The sequence below is a fragment of the Alosa pseudoharengus genome, unplaced genomic scaffold (genome assembly GCF_046254945.1).
Source record: "Alosa pseudoharengus isolate Yale_2024_CS ecotype anadromous, Long Island Sound unplaced genomic scaffold, YU_APseudo_1.1 YU_APseudo_1.1_scf_20, whole genome shotgun sequence".
NCBI lineage: Eukaryota > Metazoa > Chordata > Actinopteri > Clupeiformes > Clupeidae > Alosa > Alosa pseudoharengus.
The window spans coordinates 13,838,895-13,851,353 of NW_027468664.1; the positions used below are offsets into that span (position 1 = coordinate 13,838,895).

Sequence of the window (12,459 nt, forward strand, 5' to 3'; positions counted from 1 at the left end):
TTCTTGCACTCATTATTCTGTGTAATAACTCATTTTGAAAGAGCATTTTTTTCTTTCTTTCTTTCTTTCTTTCTATCTCAGTGGCAGCTACATAACATGGCTAACATATTTTCAACCCATTCTTCTTCCACTGGAATTCCTCGAGTCGGATTTGGTTTTTCTCACCTCCCAGATGAAATGTCACCATACACACACACACACACACACACACACACACACCACACACACACACACACAGACTTTTTCTCCAGTGTGAGAGTAAAAAAACACTGAAAACATTCCCTCCCTAATTAACACTCTCTCTCCCCTTCTTCACATCACCAAATGCTACAATGTTAGCTGTCAGCATCTGCCTAATCCATTGTATCGTCAGGCTTAGCAAGAGAGTGAGAGAAAAGAGAAAATGACTTAAGTCTTCTGACAAGGTAGGCTAAGACATTGAACTTTGACTCTTGGGCGTACTTAATCTGACCTCACACTGAGTCAGAGACCCCTTTTTTCCCAAGCTTGTCCCAAGGCTGATCACAGGTAATGTTTGCTCTGGGGTAGAAAAGCCTTTCATTCTCGCCAGTGTCTTTGAAGCAACCCTAATTGCTTCAACCACATTTACATGTCAATGTAAAACCATGGGACACACCATCAGTTCTATTGTTAGGTGATTGGTAAAGTCGTCCTAAGTACTTGTTTGCTTGTTTTGCGTCACTCTCAGCTACATACTTCCTACAGAGGAGAAACCTAATCACAGTTAAATACTGACGCTAATATGCTAAGTGCACAAACAGTGATGACCACACAAACAAACACACTTAGCAACAGAATAGTTGACAATAGACTATACTTACATTGCTTTGCATTAAGAGGTTAGACTCCATGCAATCCAAGCCCCCATCATTGAAGCCGGATTCAAGGCTAATTAAGTCATCAATAACTTCATCCATTGGAAACTAAAAGAAAACAGTAATTTCAGTGTACTCCTTTGCTCTGACAATTGTGAATTGTGAATTGTTGTTATTGCCGTTTGTTTGTTTTTGTTTGTTTTTCTCGACTTTCTTTCAGCAGGAAAGTAAATAACACTGTATCAATCATTCATCAAGGACAGTACACAGATCGAAGAGAAGTTGGGAAACTAGTCCAACCACAGACGTTTCTTCAGAAAGCAGCAGAGCAGGCATAGACAGACAATGGGGTAGAAGGGGGGCTATCTAACACAGAAACGCCTGCAATCAGACTAGTTTCCACAAATTTCTTTCTGTTTAATGAAGTTATTGATGAACAGAGAGAAAAGCAATAGGGGTGTGTGGGTGGTTGGTTGGTAGGTGTGGGGGGGTGGGGGGTCAGGAGCATAATAAAGTACTACTAGGATTTCAGAGTGCAAACTTTTCAGAAGCGTTTAAGAGAGCACACGGATGACTCACCTCGCTGTCATGGCTACTGGTTGCCAGGGTCAGCAGGTGGATGGGGCTGCCTGGGGTGCTGCCGTCTCCCTGCGGGGGCATGTGCCCGTTACGCATGACTGGCACGGTGCCCAGCGGCTGCCCGGCGTGGGGGTGAGGGCCCGGGTGGGCCTGGCCGGCGAGCTTGGAGCTCAGAGTCAGGTACTGGGCCTGGGCCTGGTGGAGGTGGTACTTAGGGTTCTCTATGTGGCTCTGTACCTGGAGGGGGGAGGATAGGTGAGAGAGAGGGCATAGAATGACTTTTAGAGATTTTAGAAAGTCAAGACATACATAGACAACCATATGCACACATACTTAAAAAAAAACATTGTAGCAAGAAGGGCATACCCATCTGTTAGATATACGGTACGTGAAAACGTACACAAACTCTCTCTCTCTCTCTCACACACACACACACACACACACACACACACACACACACACACACACACACACAAACAAACACACACACACACACACACACACACACACATGCAAACACACACACACACACACACAAAATCACACAGCATGTCAAGCAATGACCTGGTTAGTTTAACTGAAGAGTAGAGTAGATCATGTATTTTAAAAAAGCTCAAGCACATCATAGTCACATTCAAGACAGCTTATGGTCCAGCATGCCAGTAAAGCAGAGCCAACCAAAAACCAAGCTGGTAGCAAAGCTACACACTCAAACAGACACAACGAAATCCACCTCACCAATCTCCTAAAGACATAGTCAGTAAGAAAACAAAACACGATGGCCCTCTCAACTGGTCCCCTTCAGTGCAAGCCGTGTAGAACCCCCAAATGCCCAAAAGCTCCTTACGTTGGAAACTCGAATGCCGTCTCTCATGTTGTAGTAGCAACAGTCAGTTAAATGGGGCATTCTCAGTGCGCGCCGTCGTCGGTTCGCCAATAACTTTTTTCCCCCGTTTTTTTCCGTTTTTTTTAGTTTTCAGTTCTTGTCGTTTGTTTTTGTTTGGTTTGTGTTTAAGTAGAGAAACCCAGAAAAAGGATCCTGTCACTGCCACCGACTTGGGTTGTTGCTGGTGGCGATAACTGAGTCTCTCCTGAGGAAGAACGAGAGGATGAAGTGTTGGTGCGTCTGAGATGGTGACTGTCCCCTCCTCTCTGACCAGTGGGCCCTTATAAGAGGGCAGGACCAAAGACTAAATCACCTAATTAGCGGAGCGAGCGTGGAGCAGGCTAGCCCCCTCTTTTTTTACTAGCCGTGGTAATCACCTCAAACAGAGACTCATCAGATTGCCCTCAGTTTGATCACGACAGGATATCTGCCTGTGGCCTATATCAGTCTTTTCAATGGGAGGGGGTTAAGGGATGGGGGGTGGGGGGTTTGAGGGTGAGGAGGAGGCGGTGGGGTTGAGGGGTGGGTTCATAGCTTTCATGGCGTACTGGTCAGCCAATCGCAAAACTTCCCCCTGCTTCTTTGTTATGCCACTTCTGCTTCAGGGGGATCTTGGGCACAAATGACATTTGTTCCACGTGGGTTTTAAAATAACTTGGCTGTGGCCATTTTTACCGCGGCGCTCAGTAGGAGCATTGTCTTAGGCCGATAACCCAAAGAATAACTATGGCCCAAGAAAAGCTGCCCTCCTTCTAATTTTAACTCACTCCATCTCGTAAATGTGAGACAGCTATTCTTCTTTTATTGGAGTCTGTGTGTGTGTGTTTGAGAGAGAGAGACAGAGAGAGTGTGAGGGGGAGGATTTTCCATTTCTCTCCCTAAGGTCACACGGTGCATCTCTAACATGGTTCTATTGGGTCCCCTGAGTTATTTTTGGACCCAACAGAAAAAGGCAACGCATTTATGACGTCCGAAACGTGCCTTAAGGGGGGAAACATCCAATTGGTTTATGTCAAATTCAATTTCACACAAAAGTTTCATAATCCCAAAAGAAGATTGACATTAATTCCCCAAATTATGGATTGTGGAAAGAAGTCACATTCATCACTTAAGACACCAACAGCTGTAGCAGCACAGCTAAAGAATGTTCAGTCAATAAGGCTGCAGGATATACTGTAGTCAATAAAGTGCTTCTCGTGGAATCCTAATGCAACACTGTTTCTAAGCCCTAACAAGGATGTATATCTAATGTCTATCAGTGGAGCGCTGTTGAAACACTATAATAGATTAGAGAACTTTTCTCTCAGGTTTAAAAACAGGATGCACAAGCACCCCATTGTATGGCATCCACACAGACACATCCAGAACCAAAACAAAACAAAAGTTATTGATTTTGGGTCATGAACTTTGTGTGTGTGTGTGTGTGTGTGTGTGTGTGTGTGTGTGTGTGTGTGTGTTTAGGATAAAAAGTGAAAGAGTAAGAAGGATTGTGACTGAAAGTAAGAGATGTGAGAGAAGTGAAAGAATGATTGAAGACAGAGATCAATTCCCAGCAGGAACTTAACAAGTTGCTCTGTGTTTCTTAATCAGCATCTCTGCACCAGTATGGGAAATGGGCCAGTACCTCCTGTCCTCAGCTTCTGTTTTAGAGATTCACACTCACTCACACACACACACACACACACACACACACACACACATAGAAACCCTCTCTCTATCTTCTCTCTCTCTCTCTGCCCATTTCTATTGCTTTCTCAATCTCTCTTCAATTCAAACTCAAATGAACTTGTATTGGCATGACAACAATCTCAAATGCACTGCCAGCATTGCTAATTATACAGGTAGTTGGTGTCTATAAGAAAACTAGAACAGATCTCTCTCTTTATCTTTCTCTCTCTCTCTTTTTCTCCATCTTTCTCTCTCTATATCTAGATAAACTAATTCTCCATCTGTCACTCTTGCTATCTCTCTCCATCACACTCTTTGTCTTATACAGTACATGGAAACATACACAAACTCTCTCTCTCTCTCTCTCTCTCTCTCTCTCTCTCTCTCTCTCTCTTTCTCTGTCTCTGTCTCTCTCTCTCTCAGACACACACACTCACTCTCTACTGTAAATGCAGGAGACACGCTTATTAAGTCCTCAGGCCTTTTAATTTGATTCCACTTGCAATGGTTCTGCAGCCCAGTAAATGCCGACAGACAATGGCATGTCTATGTGTGAGTGTGCACACAGACACTCTCTCTCTCTCTTTCTCTCTCTCTCTCTCTCTCTCTCACACACACACACACACGCACACACACAGCTGTCTCTGAGGACAGACAGAACAGGACAAATATCTGGGAAATCTGGACCACTTTGATTTACAGGCCTTTGCGCTCTGGGAGATAATGAGGAGATTAAAACGAAATGAAAAACGAAAGTGCAATTCCCCCTTTTTTAAACTCTTCCCAGATCCCGTAAGTGCTGTATTTATGTGCAGAGGAGATGGTGAGCCAATGAGTACCACCAGAGTGTCAGAGCCTCACAGACAGACACACACACACATGCACACACATGCACACACATGCACACACACACACACACACACACACACACACACACACACACACACACACACACACACACACAGAGAGAGAGAGATACAGACACACGCACGCACGCACACACACACAACACACACACACACACACACACACACACACACACACACACACACACACACACACACACACACACACACACACACACACACACACACACACACAGAGAGAGAGAGACTTTTTTGTAAAAACTACTACTGTTTGTTTGTTTGCTTGTGTGTCTGCTCTGGTGTGATTACAAATATCAGGACTTTGTGAACCCACAACAAAAATCACAAGGTTGGTCATGAAATCAGAGAAGTTGGTCATAAAATCAGAGGTATCATTATTATATTGTCTTAACCATAAAACATTTACTTTTTATCTTCTCTAAGTTGCTCAGATCAAATATGACACTAATTTGATACAACAGAGTACACAGTGACACGATTTTCCTCTACTCCCCCAAGGTCAAGATGATGACATGCCACAAACGGCACTTACCGTTCTTCACTCATTTCATTTTTATATTACTTTTTCACTGATTCAATTAAACTCTTTTTTTTTAGAGTTGTACAGAACAAAGACCTCCACAGGAAGTAGTTGAGCCCTGATTCACCCAACGGAAAAAAGGTAATTGATCTGAGCACAGTTCCCCAACCAAATCAGTTTACCTTAACTGTGCTAACTTTGTATACTCAGTAACTGGATAACTTACATGAAGCAGTTAGTTAGCTGAATTTAGGAGGTTATAATGAATTGCAAGGATTACTTATTTTAATTAAAATCTTATGTTTAAAAAAATACTGCAAGCAAACACACAAATAAAAATACCTATAGGCTGTCCTTCTTTGAGAAGACACTGGAAGCTACCAAGTTAGCATTCATTGTGTGCGTGTTTAAAAGTTGTGGTCAGTATTACCTCTCTGGAGACGCTGGCATATTCATTGCCTCCATATAGTGCAGCTACAAACATCCACTCCACAGCCCAACTGAGGTGTTACAATGATCTCTGTTTAAAGACAACCTATGAGTTGCTCAATATTGTTTCAGTGTTACACAAGTTCTTCTTTCACTTCAAAAAAAAAAAGTTGGCCTTATGAAACACTGGGCTAGTCTGTTGCAGAAATAGTGGATATAACCGTGGCTGGACAGAGATCACTTTTTCACCTTTTCATACACTCCCTGCTCGGCCACAGCCGACACAGTTTGAGTGTTTGTTCGTTTTGTGACCCTCGCCCAGCCCGATAAGTCAGAATTTACAGTAAATGAATCACTCACAGAGTGTAGCATTGGTGTGTGTGTGTGTGTATGTGTGTGTGTGTGTGTGTGTGTGTGTGTGTTTGTGTGTGTGTGTGTGTGTGTGTGTGTGTTTGTGTCTGTGTGTGTTTGTGTCTGTGTGTGTGTGTCTGTGTGTGTGTGTCTGTGTGTGTGTGTCTGTGTGTGTGTTGGTGTGTTTGTGTGTGTGTGTGTGTAAGTGTGTGTGTTGGTGTGTGTGTAAAAGTGTGTGTTTGTGTGTGTGTGTCTGTGTCTGTGTGTGTTTGTATGTGTGTGAGGGGGAGTGTGTGAGAGAGACAAAGATAGACAGAGAGACTACTGATTATGAAAAATCTGAAACAGATCATCGCTGTGAAAGGGAACAGTGAGTGAGGATGGAGAAGTTTGAATCAATTCAGACAAGTTGAAAAAATCATCATTCAGCCTACACTCACTCTCATGCCTTTCTTGCTTTCCATTTCACTAGAAACGCCAACGTTGCTTCAGGCTAATAGTAACTCTGAAAGTCTATGAATGCCTTTTAATAAGGTATTTCCAACAGCCTACAATGTCTAACTCTACTAGAGTGCATAATTGTTTATAAACACACACACGTCTTAATGCAGGGCTGCACTGCATACAGTACATGACACAGTGTTTCATACTTTGTGAACACTGTGTCTTGCCTATTGGTAACATTGCCAGTTGTGTTATAAATAATGTTATAAGCAGGTATAAAATGTGATATTAAGAATTTTTAAATATTAACATTATTTAGGGAATTCATGGGGAAATCCCATGTAACATCTTGTGTATGTATGTAATTATGAAACTCAATATGGAAAGTCATTTGAACTAGTTTCTTCCAGTAGCAGCAACTGGAATCCATGCATTTCCACGGAATTATTTTTGGAATCTGATCCTTTATCATACCTGTTCATTCTTACTCGTCGCTCGACTTATCGTGACTAAATTCAAGATGGCTGCCAACGCTAAACTTCATGAAGATACTGTCTGTATAAATCGTCTTGTAAGTAAACTACCAGTGCTTTTTCAAAGTTCTCAATGTCTCGTTTTAAATGTCAGGGCCCTCGGAAGTCTACCAATGAAGTGTGGAGATACATTGAGCCTCGTAAATGGTGTAAAATAGTGATTTATTTGCATGGCTAGCCCGATGCCGAAGCACCACCATTGAAAAAGCTGTTGGTAGCATCGGCTAACTAGCGCCAGATTTTGGAGTGCAGGGGACAAGCCGAGATGGGCTATGAGACATACGTTCACACTCGGTATCATGTTTCAACACACTTTAGGTCAATATCACACCGGAATTCTCCTTTAATGTGTCGCTGTTACAGTGTACCTAATTAGGTACAGTGGTACAACCTGTGTAACAACATGTACTATCAGGTACTATCATTGTACTTGCATTATGTATTTGTGGGTACCTACATATAGTTGTTACATACTGAGTTGAAATACTGAGTGCTTTTACAAAACTTTGCCCATTTGCCTACATTTTCATCAGAGGCAAAGAGCTGACCTGAGACCTGCTGGATGGGGTATATCTGGTCATGATAGATTTGATAAACAAACCATTCTTAGCCCCAGTCAAGGCCTCATTGTCTTCAGTGTACATGTAACAGCTGTGCTCCTACAACCTTGTTACTCTTTGATACAGCGGAATAAACCTATTAAGTGTACCAGTTAATTTCTTACATGTACATATGACATGTATGTTATGTCTTCGAATACATAATGCAAGTACAATGATAGTACCTGATAGTACATGTTGTTACACAGGTTGTACCACTGTACCTAATTAGGTAGGTACACTGTAACAGCGACACAATAAAATAAAGTGTTACCCTATTTTATTAGTAATACATACATACATCATTGTTTGTTTTTATGATGATGTAGTGACTGATGAAGCAAAACTTTGTGCAATCAATAATGGTGGGGGAGCTTTTTTAGTAAACCTAGGTAAAAGGTTCCTTAGTTCCCTAAAAATCTCTGCAAAAATCTTGCAGAGATACCCCTAAAAGCAGACGAAACATGCTCATATTGAACTATTCTAGTTCTGAACACAAGAGTAGCCCTATAGTGTTGAACACAATCTGACATCCTGCGAGACATTGATTTATGTCTTTTTGTATTGGTCCAATGCATCCATGAAGAATGCAATAGAAGCATTGGGGGCTCATGCAGACCAATTAAGATCTTCATCTCTGATATCCGTTTGATCTATTGTCAACGGTCATTTGGGAAAATCTCGGCGCATCGGAGGGCCAACGGATAATGCACGTCCATTTGATAATCACGCCTGGCCTGGGAATCCGAATCAGTGTGAAAATGATTGGACTTTGCAGCGCGGAGCAGAGCAAGAGCGAGGAAGAGCGAGCGAGTTATTGGCCACAGCAGGAGTTGGCTTTGTGCTCAAACATGCGCCGGGAAGTAATACGTGACCACACACAAGCCCCAGATGTCATGCACACAGAATGAAAGTGAGACTTCTTCACACACACACTAATACACACACACACACACACACACACACACACACACACACACACACACACACACACACACACACACACACACACACACACACACACACACACGCATGGTCATACAGTCATACACATCATTCATCTATCTATCTATCTATCTGCTTCATTCACTCTCTTGCTCTCTCTTTCTCTCTGCAGTACCTACCGGCAGCAGCTGTATCTCTGTGAGGGAGATCACCTTGACCAGGCAACAGCGGCTCATGGTTGACAGCTCACCCACAAAGAGGCACCAATAACGGCCCAGGCAGGTCAGAGATAGTCCAAAAACAACACACGACCCCCCCAACAGGTCCAGCGACCCAGCCTCAAATACCTACAGTGCCGTCTTCCAAGCCAGGGGATGGATATAACAAACTCAAGGTGTCTTTTACCTCCGAAACTCCGAAAGAGTTTTACCTTTTACCTCTGAGACACTGAGACTGAGTCGATGCAAGGCTAGCGATGGTGGGAGACAGAGAGAAAGGGAGACAGAGAGAGAAAGGGAGGCAGAGAGAGAAAGGGAGACAGGAAAGGAGAAGAGAGTCCTTTTGCTGACAGTTTTTTTTTGTCTCTTTTCTCCTTTGGCCTGACCGGGGGAACATGCTGAAAGAGCAAGTATGAGGAAAAGGAAGAAATGACACATCAACTTTTAAGTCAAGCAGGTTTCCTCTTATGTGTATGAATCTGTGTGTGTGTGTGTGTGTGTGTGTGTGTGTGTGTGTGTGTGTGTGTGTGTGTGTGTGTGTGTGTGTGTGTGTGTGTAAACATATGTATGCATGTGGTGCAGGAGATACTGTGAGCGAGTGTCTATCTGAGTATGTGAAAGGCCTGACAGAGAGATTTTGTAGGTGGTCGGCAAGGAATGTGGAGAACAAGCTTTGTAGTGTGTGTGTGTGTGCGTGTGTGTTTGTGTGTGTGTGTGTGTGTGTCTGTGGGTTGTGGGTTCCTGCCTCAGTTCCTGGCGGAACACTGCTTTGCACTGACACAGCACATTACCCCTAAGCTTTGCCATTTCAGGTTATCTCTTACGCACACACACTTCCCAGTCTACACACACACACACACACACACACACACACTTATGGACTCACTTACAGACACCCACAGAGTAAATCTTTTCTCTATCTGGACATCATGTAGATGTGATGCACATGTATTGTTTGCGCTGATTTAAGACAATTCTATCCATTTTTGCACCATCCTTTCATTTACTACACTAACTTTTGTAATATCTTAAAATGTATCGAAGCCTGTAATATACTTCCAAAGTCAATCCCACCTCCTATCCGATTGCAAAATACATTTTAAAGTTAATACCTCTTAAGTCTTGTCTGTGGATTGTGTGTGTGTGTGTGTGTGTGTGTGTGAGTGAGTGAGTGAGTGAGTGAGTGAGTGAGTGAGTGAGTGAGTGAGTGAGTGAGAGAGAGAGAGAGAGAGATTATATGTGTGTTTCCCCCTCCTCCCCTTCCGTTTTGGTGAATTTCACCCACATGCTTTAGCAATACTGTGCAACATTATGTTTACATGGAATTTAGCTGTGGCTGTCGATATTATTGTCTGCGTATGTTGACACATCAAAATTAGAAAGGGATTTGGCGGACTTAATTTTGTGTATGCATGTGCGTGCGTGCATGTGTGTGTGAGTATGTGTGAGTGTGTGTGTGTGTGTGTGTGTGTGTGTGTGTGTGTGTGTGTGTGTGTGTGTGGACACTTTACAGTTAGGGTACATGAATCATGAATTTATGCATGAATTAATTCATGATTTATAACTTGTGCAGTTCTCTAAACACATGCCATTATTCACTAGCCTGGATGCCAGCCGAACTTAGCCCCGCCCACAACATTTGAGGTCGGGAAGTTCGGTCTGGACTTTTTCCGTTGTGCAGCAACTATGCCTGAACCATAGCTGTTTGGACCAATCAAATTGGGCTTTGTACAATGATGGACAGATGAGCAACAGTGCCTCGTCTATCACGTCATCTGAGCACGCTTTGGTAGATTTTGTTTGCAACAAAAACGCTGTGGCTAGAAGCTCGACAGATGGCTTCTAAGACCGTATTTACACATGGGAAATTGCATATATTTCCATGCGGTCTGGCCTTTCATTTACGCGAAAATGGAGGTTCTATCACTGAAAACAATTATTTCTGAAAACTCCAAAACGGCCAAAGTGGGTATGTGGGAAAACTCTGGTTTCACTTTCATCAAGGGAAAACAGTGTTTCTTGCATTGTGACAAGTTGTTCCATCGTTTGCTTGAAGTCTCTGATTGGCCACCTGTTTTCACAAGGAGTTTTGCGACACCTTTTTTTTTTGGGACTTTACACAGACGGTTGACAGTTAATTAATCTGCAATCTAAAGCGAAGGGCAGACAGGCAAACATACTCAGAGGATTTGTTTCCACAGTCCAGTGAACACGTGGCAACAGTCTGTTAACACTGACCAGTATGGGGTCAACGCAAGGCTCAGGCTGGAAGTACGTTGACATTCATTCTTGACCCTAACTAATGCATTAGTGCCCATTCAGAACAGTTAGGTACAGAAGGTTAGAGGTGAGGGGTTATCAAATGAACCGATACAGTATGTCCTGTAACTGTAAAGTTTATAACGGTCAGCATATTTTAAAAGCTGGTGTTTCCGTGCTTCAGTTCCAGTCAAGTTACCTTTAGCCTTATAAAGAATTTATGTGTTTCCTCCTTCACAGCCACATTCACCCACAATCTAGCACACAGTAACAGAGAGAGAGGGAGAGAGAGAGAGAGAGAGAGAGAGAGAAAGACAGAGAGTGAGAGAGATATGAGAGAGATATAGGGGAAGAGTAGAGTGAAAGAAAAACAGACAGAGCCCTTGCTTACAGGACTTCAAAAAACACACAGCCTAGCAGACTAACTGCAGAAGGTCACCAAAGGTCAAAGGAATAGGGTGTGGGGTGCAATAACGGAAATAGGGACAAAAGGACATAACATTGTTCCCTGAGCAAAACACCACCACTGCACCTCCACCCCCCCCACCCTCTCTCTCTCTCCCTCCATCTTCTCCATTTTATCTCAGTCTCTTTGCTCCATACCCCCCCCCCCTATCCCCACCCCCCCTGCCTCCCCCACACACAAACCAAATCAACACCCAGCACCTGAACTCCACATCACTAAATGTGCATGTTGTTAAACGCCATTCTGGAGCAATGATTAAATTTCAGAGGGACCACGCTTGTGTGCCTGTGTGTGTGCACGTGTGTGTGTGTGCACGTGTGTGTGCGTGCATGTGTGCGTGTGTGTGTGTGTGTGTGTACGCTCCAGGCATGCCCTCACTTCAGGGCATGACAGGTGACCTTACAGGACACTCAAGGACTCAACTGAAGTGCTGTTCTCAAAATTAATCTCAAAAAGCTCTCTCTCTTTCACTATGCTTGTCTGTGGGTGTGTGTATGCTTGTCTGTGTGGGTGTGTTATGTGTGGGTGTATTACAGTATGTGTGTGTGTGTGTGTGTGTGTCAGAGAAACAGAGAGAGAGAGAGAGAGAGAGAGAGAAGGAGAGAGAGAGAGAGAGAGAGGCACGTGTTTACATGGAATGTAGCTGTGGCTGTCCCCTTTGTTGTGTGTTCTGAGTCGGGGGAATGGTCAGTATCCACTAGGTCTCTCCTCATCAGTTGCAGGGGGAACTCATTCTGTGGGATAATTATTCAGAAGAAAGGAAGGCTGCTACTCTCTGTGTGTGTCTGTGTCGATATTATTGTCTGTCTGTGTTGACACATCAAAATTAGAAAGGGATT

General features: G+C 43.3%; 1 protein-coding gene across 4 annotated transcripts in view; it reads right to left on the reverse strand.

Moving 5' to 3' along the window:
- tfec (transcription factor EC) overlaps nt 1-12,459 on the reverse strand; it is a 57,849-nt gene that overhangs the window by 8,981 nt on the left and 36,409 nt on the right. For 2 of the 4 annotated variants that reach the window (XM_076297331.1, XM_076297332.1), the window contains exons 3-4: nt 1,416-1,652; nt 843-944 (exon numbers count right to left, since the gene is read on the reverse strand). In XM_076297331.1, coding sequence (XP_076153446.1) covers nt 843-944; nt 1,416-1,652 — 339 coding nt within the window. Of the gene's footprint in view, nt 1-842; nt 945-1,415; nt 1,653-5,806; nt 5,883-8,856; nt 9,111-12,459 lie in introns of those variants that run through there. The other 2 variants (XM_076297333.1, XM_076297334.1) reach the window with 2 other exon arrangements.